The 14,376-nt window shown below is 48.6% G+C and overlaps 1 protein-coding gene across 1 annotated transcript; it reads left to right on the top strand.

The window, feature by feature from the left end:
- Nucleotides 1-656: 656 nt before the first annotated feature.
- Nucleotides 657-13,544, top strand: LOC139027605 (uncharacterized). Its single transcript, XM_070443224.1, has 4 exons — nt 657-834; nt 5,770-5,903; nt 9,732-9,991; nt 13,042-13,544. The coding sequence occupies exons 1-4, from the start codon at nt 657-659 to the stop codon at nt 13,436-13,438; spliced, it is 969 nt and encodes a 322-aa protein (XP_070299325.1). The 3' UTR covers nt 13,439-13,544.
- The last annotated feature ends 832 nt before the right edge of the window (nt 13,545-14,376 follow it).

The following is a 14,376-nucleotide window of genomic DNA, read 5'->3' as shown; positions in this document are numbered from 1 at the left end:
TCCTACATCTGTATGTATGTCAACATTAGTTAAAGTTTACAAACAAAGTTTATCGTGTAATTGAATAAAAATGACTAATGAAGTTGAGATGGAGACAAAGGTGCAGAAACAAAGATAAACGGGCACAAATAACAATCTATACACTTTTCCATAAACAATAGAAATGCGCCATCTAAGCAACCTTAATAGGTTATGCAATTGTAACCAGGGGGATCATGCATAACCATGTAAAAGACATACCCTTTGATTAATGAGAGAGCCTACTATTGAAAACAGGTTAGTACATTTTCATGAATAAAAAGGACACCAAGGAGACTATTTGTGGGGGGAATAGATAGTGGAGGGATGTGTGGTGCTCATATAAATAAATAAGGGACTTCACATTCTCAAATATAAGGGGAGTGAAAGAGGAGGGAGGCAGGGTTTTGAAATTCTCCAGCTGGCAGGCTTTAATTTTCCACCATTCTAATTAAAATGCAAATTAAATTTATAATTAGCAACCACAGTTTTCGAGAAACCACCTTGTGTGCAGCCCAAACATATGGGGCAACCAGCGGTGGGCAGCACCGTCTCTCTGAGGCAGTGGGGACGGTTGGTTGGTTGGGTGGGTGGTGGTTCAGCCTCCTCCACTCAGAGGGGCTGTGCTGCCGGTGATCATGGGGTTTGGCTGGACACTCCCAGCTCTGGATCTAGTGGTTAACCTAGCCTCCATAGCTGGAAGCCCTCTGAGCTCTGTAGGAGTCAAGTGGCAGGGGAGCACGGCACAGTTTACTCTGCTGTCACTGTCCATGTCACAGGTCATTGCCTCTTTCACCTCTGGCCACTGCTACAGGGGTCAGATCCTCCAGATCGAAAGGTCTCGGACCAAAATGAACCTCTGCTGACTCACAGATTATTAGGGGGATTCATAGTAAACAGCTTGCTTTGATGGATCTGTCACCATTACCTGTCAGATATAGAGGAGGATGCCAAACAGCTGTTTTACATGCAAACTTATATCATTAAATAGCTGGAATCATAAAACAAGCTTATCAAATGTAATTATTTGTCACTGAACAGAGGCTTGTTGTGATGAATAAGGTAATTAAACACACAATATTTACTCACAATGATAGTTTTCTTTCAAATACTTGTTTCGATATATCACATATAGGATTTGCTCTGTAGATCACTTATGAAGAGACCAATCACACAACGTATGTGGGAGACAGATAGGTCGAGTGGCAAATGAAGTGAGCCCTCCTTCCTTATAAGGCTTCACTCGCATGTCCTCTAGTCATTCCCGCCGCTCTTCCTTGTGGAAGTATCCCTACAGCTATTGAAACTCTCTATCGGTACGACTTGAATCCTGTTTTCTTACAAGAACAGTTCTCAGGCAAGAACTGCCGAACATAGGACCTCAGCTCCTGTTTATACTTTTTAGTAATCGGTGGTAGCTAGTGTCACACGCCTAGCTATTGCGACTTGGTTAGCCCACACCGCAAGGCTTGAGTTAACTTGGCTGCCCGGTTTAGCCTCACAACATACCTTGCCCCTCCGCCGTCCCCTTCAGCTAGCACTGTGCTAGCTACAGCACACCTTAGCCACAAGGTAGCTGCTAGCTAGCTATTTTATTTTTTTATTTTTTTTTTCAATTCCACCTTTATTTAACCAGGTAGGCTAGTTGAGAACAAGTTCTCATTTACAACTGTGACCTGGCCAAGATAAAGCAAAGCAGTGCGACACAAACAACAACAGAGAGTTACACATGGAATAAACAAACATACAATAGAAAAAGTCTATATACAGAGTGTGCAAATGAGGTAGGATAAGGGAGGTAAGGCAATAAATAGGCCATTGTGGCGAAATAATTACAATTTTGCAATTAAACACTGGAGTGATAGATGTGCAGAAGATGAATGTGCAAGTAGAGATACTGGGGTGCAAAGGAACAAAAAAATAAATAACAGTATGGGGATGAGGTAGTTGGGTGGGCTATTTACAGATGGGCTACGTACAGGTACAGTGATCTGTGAGCTGCTCTGACAGCTGGTGCTTAAAGTTAGTYAGGGAGATATGAGTCTCCAGCTTCAGTGATGTTCCAGTCATTGGCAGCAGATAACTGGAAGGAAAGGCAGCCAAAGGAGGAATTGGCTTTGGAGGACACCAGTGAAATATATCTGCTGGAGCGCCTGCTACGGGTGGATGCTTCTATGGTGACCAGTGAGCTAAAATATGGCGGGGCTTTACCTAGCAAAGACTTATAGATGACCCGGAGCCAGTGGGTTTGGCGACGAATATGAAGCAAGGGCCAGCCAACGAGAGCATACAGGTCGCAGTGGTGGGTAGTATATGGGGCTTTGGTGACAAAATGGATGGCACTGTGATAGACTGCATCCAATTTGCTGAGTAGAGTGTTGGAGGCTATTTTGTAAATGACATCGCCCAAGTCAGGATCGGCAGGATAGTCAGTTTTACGAGGGTAAGATTGGCAGCATGAGTGAAGGATGCTTTGTTGTGAAATAGGAAGCCTATTCTAGATTTAATTTTGGATTGGAGATGCTTAATGTGAGTCTGGAAGGAGAGTTTACAGTCTAACCAGACACCTAGGTATTTGTAGTTGTCCACATATTCTAAGTCAGAACCGTTCAGAGTAGTGATGCTGGACGGGCGGACAGGTGCGGGCAGCGATCGGTTGAAGAGCATGCATTTAGTTTTACTTGCATTTAAGAGCAGTTGAAGGCCACGGAAGGAGAGTTGTTTGGCATTGAAGCTCGTCTGGAGGTTAGTTAATCCTAAAGGCCTTTGGCCTAGAATGCAAGGTCGGGCGTCCGGCCGAGACCGAAGGGGAGGATTAACACAGTGTCCAAAGAAGGGCCAGAAGTATACAGAATGGTGTCGTCTGCYTAGAGGTGGATCAGATAATCACCATCAGCAAGAGCGAAATCATTGATGTACACAGAGAAAAGAGTAAGCCCGAAAATTGAACCCTGTGGCACCCCCATAGAGACTGCCAGAGGTCCGGACAACAGGCCGTCCGATTTGACACACTGAATTCTGTCTGAGAAGTAGTTGGTGAACCAGGCGAGGCAGTCATTTGAGAAACCAAGGCTGTTGAGTCTGCCGATAAGAATGTGGTGATTGACAGAGTCGAAAGCCTTGGCCAGGTTGATGAATACAGCTGCACAGTATTCTCTCTTATTGATGGCGGTTATGATATCGTTTAGGACCTTGAGCGTGGCTGAGGTGCACCCATGACCAGCTCGGAAACCAGGTTGCATAGCGGAGAAGGAACGGTGGGATTCGAAATGGTCGGTGATCTGTTTGTTGACTTTGCTTTTGAAGACCTTAGAAGGGCAGGGTAGGATATATATAGGTCTGTAGCAGTTTGGGTCTACAGTGTCTCCCCCTTTGAAGATGACTGCAGATGACTGCAGCAGCTTTCCAATCTTTGGGGATCTCAGACGATACAAATGAAAGTTTGAACAGGCTAGTAAMGGGGTTGCAACAGTTTTGGAGGATCATTTTAGAAAGAGAGGTCCAGATTGTCTAGCCCGGCTGATTTGTAAGGGTCCGGATTTTGCAGCTCTTTCAGAACATCAGCTATCTGGATTTGGGTGAAGGAGAAATGGGGGAGGCTTGGGAAAGTTGCTGTGGGGGGTACAGGGCTGCTGGCCAGGGTAGGGGTAGCCAGGTGGAAAGCATGTCCAGCCATAGAAAAATGCTTACTGAAATTCTCGATTATCGTGGATTTATCAGTGGTGACATTGTTTCCTAGCCTCAGTGCAGTGGGCAGCTGGGAGGAGGTGCTCTTATTCTCCATGGACTTTACAGTGTCCAAGAACTTTTTGTGCTACAGGATGCACATTTTTGTTTGAAAAAGCAAGCCTTTGCTTTCCTAACTGCCTGTGTATATTGATTCCTAACTTCCCTGAAAAGTTACATATCGCGGGGGCTATTCGATGCTAATGCAGTACGCCACYGGATGTTTATGTGCTGGTCAGGGGCAGTCAGGTCTGGAGTGAACCAAGGGCTATATCTGTTCCTGGTTCTACATTTTTCGAATGGGGCATGCTTATTTAAGATGGTGAGGAAAGCACTTTTAAAGAATAACCAGGCATCCTCTACTGACAGAATGAGGTCAATATCCTTCCATGATACCCGGGCCAGGTCGATTAGAAAGGCCTGCTCGCTGAAGTGTTTTAGGGAGCGTTTGACAGTGATGAGGAGTGGTCGTTTGACCGCAGACCCATTACGGACGCAGGCAATGAGGCAGTGATCGCTGAGATCCTAGTTGAAGACAGCAGAGGTGTATTTGGAGGGCAGGTTGGTTAGGATGATATCTATGAGGGTGCCCGTGTTTACAGATTTGCCTCACTAGCGTCAAAGCTATAGAGTTCTTATTGTTCTCACCCTACCTAGCTATTAGCCTCTTGTCTTTTTACCTGGCTAGCTCACGCCTATTCAGAGCCTCACCGGCTATCTCGTTGTTTTTTAAAACAGGCGTCTCTTTATTAGCAAGCCTTCTTCCTTATGGCCACTGCTACCCCATCCCAGGGRGAGTCGTGCCCAGCACTTGAAACCACACGTTCTTGTGTTTGCAGCTCCAGGATTTTCACCTTCTATGCATCAACTGCTTGGGAAGGGAACACTCAACATCTCTGAGTACTGTGAATAATGGCGGTTCTAGCTTGTATGGCTCCCTGGGCGGGCTCCCTGGGCGAGCTCCTCCCCAATAAAAATACCATTCTGCACTAACAAATTTTTATTCAGACATTTGGAACAACACAAATAAATAATCATAACATTTAAAACTATATAAATATATGTACAAAAATAAGACTCATAAATATCAAAAAGAAGTAACAAAGACAAATAGAAACAACTTGTAGTATATAAATACAAATAAAAAAGCGAATTTAATTTTTACACTATTACCCTATTGCTAACAAAATACACACAAATAAAACAAAATTATTCAAATCCTATATCACACAAATACACAAATAAAATAACACACTTATAAAGAAGAGAACCTGATTATTACACTATTGCACTTCAAACAAGACACACACAAATTGAATTGCACAACTAATTGCATTACTAATTGCATTAGTACTGTACAAAGTTAGAGGTGCACTATTTGATAGATTCCCCCGCTCCTCCTACTTCGGACTTCCAGTGGGAAGACCTGAGGTCAACTTACCCCCGCCCCCTCCCCATCTCATACTTCTGAGTGGGAGACATTCCCAGGCAGTAGCCTGCCTAGCTCACAAACTAGAATCAGGGCGCCCACTCCGACAAGGTTAATTGACCCACAGTCCCACACAGTGACATGATATCATTGATGTGACGTGCAAATGAGCGATAGAAAACCGATCGCGCAAATGTCACCGTTCTGAATATTTTTAAAATATTTTTGTTTTTGTTTTGTGGGCACCCTATGCCGCACCCGGCAAGATGCCGCCCTGGGTGGCTGCCCATGTTGCATATGCTTAAATCCGCCACTGACTGTGAGCACTGTAAGGCGCTGACTAGGGCGGGTCTGAGGAGAAGGATCAAGTGTACCTCTGTCTCGGCCCTCCCTCTCACCTCTAGGCTGACACTCAGCTTCCCACAACCAAGCACAGCTGGGGCGAATTTATGGATAGCCTCGATTCCATCCCCTGACTGTCTGACGACTTCGTGTCAGGGGAAGGCGAACCAGGGGATGACGAGGATTAATCTTGTATGTCTCCTTGAACTCGCGACTGAAATGAAGGGTGAACTCTTTTCTCCCACCCTCTCAAGTCCCTACGTCTCCCTTCCCCCAGGACAGGGGAACTGCTCTCCCCCACTTGGAGTTTGGGTTCTTAGACGTTTGCAAGCGAGCCTCGGCCAAACTCGACATCGAGTGGCTGGCTTTCTTGGGGGGTGAGGATCCCGTAAGGGACCTTTAAGATGGGAAAAGACTCCCTTCCTGTATGCCCCTTGCTAAACAACTGCTTCCCGCAGTCCCAGCCTGTCTCGGGAAGCTAAGGGTTCGTGGGATAAGCCCCAAACCAGCAAGTTCCCTGCTTAGAGTCCCCTAGTCTGGAAATGCATAATATGGAGGAAATCGGGTTTGGCAACACCCCACGGTGGAGCTGACCACCTCAACCCCAGTGGCCATGTGGCTAACACTGTCGGTGCCTCCCTCATAAATGTAACGTTAGCTAGCTGAGCTAACAACAGCAGTCAAGCACCCAAGCTAACCGGCTATTGTTGGCTAGCTCGCTAGCTACTTCCAGACACTAATGAGAGAACAGCTCACTCTGACCATTTTACTCGCAACATTGAAATGGATACTTGCATAGTGGAGTCTTTTGCTAAGACATGTAGCTAGCTATCTGAACATTGAACTATAATCCCAACTCATGACGTTTACTACCCTGCATGAATCTGGAGGAAGCTAACCAACCAGGTTCAGTGTTAGCTAGCTAACATTAGGCTATAACTAGCAAAGCAATATATACAAATAATATTACTTCACAGGTCATACACGTAACGTTAGCTAGCGAGCCAGCCAGCTAACATTAGCTAGCTAGCTAACAGTACACTTTAACTTGAAATGAAAACAACTTTCTTAACAAAATTAGAAACGTGTAATATCTGAAAATGTAGCTAGCTAGACTATCTTACTGTATACATGGATAGACGCTTCTCCCTCTCTCATGGATGCCATGGTTGCCTTTAGTTTGAAGATGTAATCCAGAGACAGGTGATTTCTCCATCTCCATAGTTATCATACTCTAATTCCACTGATTTCAAAACTCGGTCCTCCAGAAAGTAGAAAGCAACACTTATGCAGTTCTACTACGCAATATATATTTTTAAAAGCCATGTTAGACAGGATTACCTACACATACTGACCAGCTAAAATAGACAGAAGACTGCTACATGGCAGACCAATCCGAACTCATCTCTCGGCATGTCCAGCCCACTCATTATGTCAGCCAATCATGGCTAGCGGGAAGGTTGCCRRCTTTTTCTTTGGCTATACCAACTAGGCTCGTAATTTAACCATTTTATTTGTATATACAGATGCCATACACTTTTTTTTAAGGCACATGACTGTTCACATGTTCCAGAAAGCATTTCTGCCGAAAAATGTATTTTGATTGAAAAGTTTATGTACAAATGGCTCTCCTGTGACGTAGTGACCAGCGACATACGCCTAGTTTCCTGAAACGAGTCACATATAGGCTTTGACAATAACACAATAGGGATTTCCTCTGTCAACCCACAATAGGGATTTCCTCTGTTAACCCTTTCTGCCTAAGATCAGCAATTATTTATTTCTCAACTTAGAGCTTCTAGCTTTCTGCCCACCGCCCTTCACCACTATGGAAGAAAAGCGTCTCCGCCGTTCAGTGCGCGCGTTGTGGATTTACTTTACTCAAAGGCAACCAACTCTTAGCTGCTTGGCACCTCCCTGCAAGAGGAGGCCCCTCTCTCATAAATGGCTATCCCTTTGGATAATGGAGGAAAATATATTACTTCTAATGGATTACAGCCCCCGGAGGTATGGCTACCTCTTGGGCACTATTCACAGGCATCTCTTTAATAGAGATTTGCGATGCGACATGTCGGGCCGCCCCTCATACTCTTCTGAGATTTTTACCGACAGAACATCACTGCACCTTCATTGACTGTCCTCAGTATCGGAGTCTCTGATGGGTTATGCTGTTAGGACTATCCAGGCTTCGGAGAGCATGTCTGCGTAACAAGACTTAGGTTAAAACATAACGTTATAATTTCATAACCCCGGTTCTCTGACAATATGAATGAGATGTATCACTGCATTTCCATGCTCGCAAGAGTGCAAGGAATGGAAGCATGATTGAGAATGAGGACGGGCGAGTGGCGCCTTATAAAGAGGGAGGGCTCACCTCATTCACCACTCTACCTGTGTCACGACTTCAACCGAGGCAGGCTCTCCTTCCCGTTCGGGTGGCGCTCGGCGGTCGTCGTCACCGGCCTACTAGCTGCCACTGACTCTTTTTCCTCCCCCTCCTTATGTGTTTATTTGTATCACCTGTGTTCAGTTAGTTGTTAATTAGTGTGGCTTTATTAGTCAGCCAGCCCGTACGCTTCTTTGTGCGGGATTGTTATATTGTAGCTTTTGGATTTCGGGAGTGTATATTGTTATTGTGGACTGGGTTTGTTTCTCGTGTCGTTGGACCGTTGTGTATGACACCCAGTACGTCCGTGTTGGACATTTTGTTTGCCAGTTGGGCATTAAAGACTCAACATATTGAAGCTCTGCTGTTCCTGCGTCTGACTTCGCACCCCCCGACACCCAGGTCGTTACAACCTGTCTGTTTCCGACAGACGTTATGTGATTGGTCTCTTCATAAGTAATGCGCAGAGCGAATCCCATATGTGATACATCTCAATCATATTATCAGAGAACCGGGGTTATGAAATTATAACGTTATGTTTTAACCTAAGTCTTGTTCTATTGGTAATATTGTAGAAAGGTAAATGAAAGCCAGGCTATGCAAATGAAATATGATGCTGTTTTTAGAACACATACCTTGGGTCATGAGAAATCGCTCCCAGGTGGTGAGGGTAGGCAACAACATGGGGTTCCCTCAGGGATGCGCACGACTCCAACACCATCATTACATTTGCAGAAGACACAACAGTAGTAGGCCTGATCACTGACGARGATGAGACAGCCTACAGGAAGGAGGTCAGTGACCTGGTAGAGTGGTGCCTGGACAACAACCTCTCCCTCAATGTCAGTTAGAGAAAGGAGCTGATCGTGGACTACAGGAAACGGAGGGTTGAGCACGCCCCCATTCACATCAACGGGGCTATAGTGGAGCGGGTTGAGAGCTTCCACATCACTAAGGACCTATCATGGTCCAAACACACCAACACAGTCATGTGTGGCATGGCACACCAACACAGTCATGTGTCCAAACACACCAACACAGTCATGTGTGGCATGGCAAAATAGTTCTACAGCTGCACCATTGAGAGCATCTTGACTGGCTGCATCACCGCCTGGTATGGCAACTGCTTTGCATGCGACGCAAGGTGCTACAGAGGGTAGTGCGTACGGCCCAGTACATCACTGGGGCCGAGCTCCCTGCCATCTAGGACCTCTATACGAGGTGGTATCAGAGGAAGACTCCAGCCACCCAAGTCATAGACTGTTCTCTCTGCTACCGCACGGCAAATGGTACCACCAAGTCTGGGACCAAAAGGCTCCTGAACAGCTTCTACCCCCAAGCCAATAAGACTGGTGAACAGTTCATAAAATGGCTACCTGGACTATTTGCATTGATCCCCCCATTTTTTTTGCACTGGCTCTATAGACACTCACTGGACTCTACCCACACATTCACACACACACACATGGATATTGACGCCACATACACACCAATAGACACACTTTCATACTCTTCACATACGCTGCTGCTACTCTGTTTATTATCTATCCTGATTGCCTAGTCACTTTTACACGTACTTACATGCACACACTACCTCAATTACCTCAGCTACAGTACCAGTCAAAAGTTTGGACACACCCACCTACTCATTCCAGGGTTTTCTTTATTTTTACTATTTTCTACATTTTAGAATAATAGTGAAGACATCAAAGCTATGAAATAACACATATGGAATCACGTAGTAAGCAAAAAAAGTGTTAAACAAATAAAAATATATTTTATAGCCACCCTTTGCCTTGATGACAGCTTTGCACACACTCTCTCAACCAGCTTCATGAGGTAGTCACCTGGAATGCATTTATTTTTTTNTGCTGGCTGCCCGCGGGCGTTCGGAGAGGGTCCTGTGCGTTCCACCACCCAGCGCCCCGGCTCCCATCCCGATGGAGTTGGGAGGGGCCGCGCCTAGGGGTATCGGAGGAGGAGGCCTCCCCTGCACCAGCTGTGGTCGGAGAGGACACACGGCCGATCGGTGCTGGGGGGGTCTGTCTGGGAGTCGAGATGTCAGGCGGAACGCTTCTCGATCACCCCAGGTGAGTCAGCACCAAACTCACTCAGAACCCCCTGTTGGTCACATGTTTGTCTCAATTTTTTTCCTTTATTTTTTCACCTCTTCCCAGCATAGGGCACTAGTCGATTCAGGTGCAGCTGGGAACTTTATGGATCGCGGACTCTCCCGTAAGTTGGGCGTTCCGCTTGTGCCGATAGATTCTCCCTTTCCCGTGCACTCCCTAGATAGCCGGCCATTAGGGTCAGGGGTGGTCAGGGAGGCCACAGTTCCCCTGGACATGGTGACGCAGGGGAATCATAGGGAACATATCAGTCTCTTTATTATTGATTCGCCTGCGTTTCCAGTGGTGCTGGGTATTCCCTGGTTGGCCCGGGACAATCCCAATATTTCGTGGAGACAGGGGGTTCTCCAGGGGTGGTCAGAGGAGTGTTCTGGAAGGTGTCTGGGAGTTTCCATTGGTGCCACGTCGGTGGAGAGTCCAGACCAGGGTTCCACGGTGCGCATTCCCCCCGAGTATGCCGATTTGGCAATCGCTTTCTGTAAAAAGAAAGCGACGAAATTACCACTACATCGACCGGGTAGGGATTGTGCGATAGATCTCCAGGTTAACGCTGCGCTTCCCAAGAGTCACGTGTACCCTTTGTCCCAAGAGGAGACGTTGGCTATGGAGACATATGTCGCGGAGTCTCTGGGACAGGGGTACATTCGGCCCTCCATCTCACCCGTCTCCTCGAGTTTKTTTTTTGTGAAGAAGAAGGAGGGAGGTTTGCGTCCGTGTATTGATTATAGAGGTCTAAATGCCATCACAGTGGGGTTTAGTTACCCACTACCTCTCATCGCTTCGGCGGTGGAATCATTTCACGGAGCGCAGTTCTTTACAAAACTGGACCTCAGGAGCGCGTACAGTCTGGTGCGTATTCGGAAAGGAGACGAGTGGAAAACCGCATTTAGTACCACATCGGGCCACTATGAGTACTGCGTCATGCCGTATGGGTTAAAGAATGCTCCAGCCGTTTTCCAATCCTTTGTAGACGTCATTCTCAGGGACCTGCACGTGCAGGGGGTAGTTGTGTATATCGATGACATTCTGATCTACTCAACTACTCACGCCGCGCATGTATCTCTGGTGCGCAAAGTGCTTGGCAGACTGCTGGAGCATGACCTATACGTCAAGGCTGAGAAGTGTGTGTTCTCCAAACAAGCCGTCTCCTTCCTGGGTTATCGCATTTCCACCTCGGGGGTGGTGGGGGAGAGTGACCGCATAAAGGCCGTGCGTAATTGGCCGACTCCAACCACGGTGAAAGAGGTGCAGCGGTTTTTGGGTTTTGCCAACTACTACCGGAGATTTATCCGGGGTTTTGGTCAGGTAGCGGCTCCCATTACTTCACTGCTAAAGGGGGGCCCYGTGCGGTTGCGGTGGTCAGCGGCGGCGGACGGAGCTTTCAACAGGTTGAAGGCTCTGTTCACGGATGCTCCCGTGTTGGCGCATCCGGATCCCTCTTTAGCATTCATAGTGGAGGTGGACGCGTCCGAGGCTGGGGTGGGTGCCGTGCTATCACAGCGCTCGGGTACGCCACCAAAACTCCGCCCCTGCGCTTTCTTCTCTAGTAAGCTCAGTGCAGCGGAGCGTAACTATGATGTGGGGGATCGGGAGTTGTTAGCGGTGGTCAGGGCTCTGAAGGTGTGGAGACACTGGCTTGAGGGGGCTAAGCACCCCTTTCTCATCTGGACCGACCACCAGAATCTGGAGTATATTCGGGCAGCTCGGAGACTGAACCCGCGTCAGGCAAGGTGGGCCATGTTTTTCACCCGGTTTAGGTTCACGTTGTCCTACAGACCCGGCTCCCAAAACGTAAAGGCTGASGCACTGTCCCGCCTTTACGACACGGAGGATAGGACCACCGAACCCACTCCCATCATCCCCGCCTCGAGGCTGATAGRGCCAGTGGTATGGGAGGTGGACTCGGACATCGAGCGGGCGCTACGGGCGGAACCCACGCCTCCTCAGTGTCCGGCGGGCCGTAAGTACGTACCGCTTGGTGTTCGGGACCGACTGATTCGGTGGGCTCATGTCCTACCCTCCTCGGGTCACCCTGGGGTGACGAGGACAGTGGGGAGCCTTCGGGGAAGGTATTGGTGGCCTACCTTAGCTCGGGACGTTAGGGTTTATGTCTCCTCCTGTTCGGTATGCGCTCAGAGTAAGGCTCCTAGMCACCTTCCTAGAGGGAAGTTGCAACCCCTCCCCGTTCCATAACGGCCATGGTCTCATCTGTCCGTGGACTTCCTGACCGATCTRCCCCCTTCTCAGGGAAACACTACGGTTCTGGTAATTGTGGATCGGTTTTCTAAGTCCTGCCGTCTCCTCCCGTTGCCCGGTATCCCTACTGCCCTACAGACTGCGGAGGCCTTATTCACCCACGTCTTCCGGCACTACGGGGTGCCGGAGGACATCGTTTCTGATCGGGGCCCCCAGTTCACGTCCCGAGTATGGAGGGCGTTCATGGAGCGTCTGGGGGTCACGGTCAGCTTGACTTCCGGTTTTCACCCCGAGAGTAATGGGCAGGTGGAGAGAGTGAACCAGGAGGTGGGTAGGTTTCTGCGGTCGTATTGCCAGGACCGGCCAGGGGAGTGGGCGAGATACATTCCCTGGGCCGAGATGGCCCAGAACTCACTACGCCACTCCTCTACTAATGTGTCCCCCTTTCAGTGTGTGTTGGGGTACCAGCCGGTCCTGGCACCATGGCATCCGAGCCAGACCGAGGCTCCTGCGGTGGAGGAGTGGGTACAGCGCTCCAAAGAGACCTGGAGGGCCGTCCAGGAGTCCCTCCAACAAGCTACTAGTAGGCAGAAGAGGAGCGCTGACCGCCACCGCAGTGAGGCCCCAGTGTTTGTACCGGGGGAAAGGGTCTGGCTCTCGACCCGAAACCTACCCCTCCGCTTGCCCTGCCGGAAGCTGYGGCCGCAGTGTGTAGGGCCCTTCAAAGTCCTGAGGAGAATAAACGAGGTGTGTTATCYATTAAAACTCCCTTCCTATTATCGTATTAACCCCTCGTTTCATGTGTCTCTCCTCAGGCCGGTGGTAGCTGGTCCCCTGCAGGACGGTGAGGTGCCGGAGGTCCCTCCCCCCCCTCTGGACATCGAGGGGTCCCCGGCATACACGATACGGGCCATTCTGGACTCGAGACGCCGGGTGAGGGGCCTGCAGTACCTCGTGGACTGGAAGGGGTACGGTCCGGAGGAGAGGTGCTGGGTACCGGTGGAGGACATTTTGGATCCATCTATGTTAAGGGATTTCCATCGCCTCCATCCGGATCGCCCTGCGCCTCGTCCTCCGGGTCGACCTCGAGGCCGGTGTCGGCGTGCTGCGGGAGCCGCGCGTCAGAGGGGGGGTACTGTCACGACTTCAACCGAGGCAGGCTCTCCTTCCCGTTCGGGTGGCGCTCGGCGGTCGTCGTCACCGGCCTACTAGCTGCCACTGACTCTTTTTCCTCCCCCTCCTTATGTGTTTATTTGTATCACCTGTGTTCAGTTAGTTGTTAATTAGTGTGGCTTTATTAGTCAGCCAGCCCGTACGCTTCTTTGTGCGGGATTGTTARATTGTAGCTTTTGGATTTCGGGAGTGMATATTYTTATTGTGGACTGGGTTTGTTTCTCGTGTCGTTGGACCGTTGTGTATGACACCCAGTACGTCCGTGTTGGACATTTTGTTTGCCAGTTGGGCATTAAAGACTCAACATATTGAAGCTCTGCTGTTCCTGCGTCTGACTTCGCACCCCCCGACACCCAGGTCGTTACAACCTGTCTGTTTCCGACAGACGTTATGTGATTGGTCTCTTCATAAGTAATGCGCAGAGCGAATCCCATATGTGATACATCTCAATCATATTATCAGAGAACCGGGGTTATGAAATTATAACGTTATGTTTTAACCTAAGTCTTGTTCTATTGGTAATATTGTAGAAAGGTAAATGAAAGCCAGGCTATGCAAATGAAATATGATGCTGTTTTTAGAACACATACCTTGGGTCATGAGAAATCGCTCCCAGGTGGTGAGGGTAGGCAACAACATGGGGTTCCCTCAGGGATGCGCACGACTCCAACACCATCATTACATTTGCAGAAGACACAACAGTAGTAGGCCTGATCACTGACGARGATGAGACAGCCTACAGGAAGGAGGTCAGTGACCTGGTAGAGTGGTGCCTGGACAACAACCTCTCCCTCAATGTCAGTTAGAGAAAGGAGCTGATCGTGGACTACAGGAAACGGAGGGTTGAGCACGCCCCCATTCACATCAACGGGGCTATAGTGGAGCGGGTTGAGAGCTTCCACATCACTAAGGACCTATCATGGTCCAAACACACCAACACAGTCATGTGTGGCATGGCACACCAACACAGTCATGTG

Source organism: Salvelinus sp. IW2-2015, linkage group LG4q.1:29, assembly GCF_002910315.2.
Source record: "Salvelinus sp. IW2-2015 linkage group LG4q.1:29, ASM291031v2, whole genome shotgun sequence".
NCBI lineage: Eukaryota > Metazoa > Chordata > Actinopteri > Salmoniformes > Salmonidae > Salvelinus > Salvelinus sp. IW2-2015.
The sequence above is the reverse complement of the archived record's forward strand: the minus strand, read 5'-3'. Positions and strand labels throughout refer to the sequence as shown.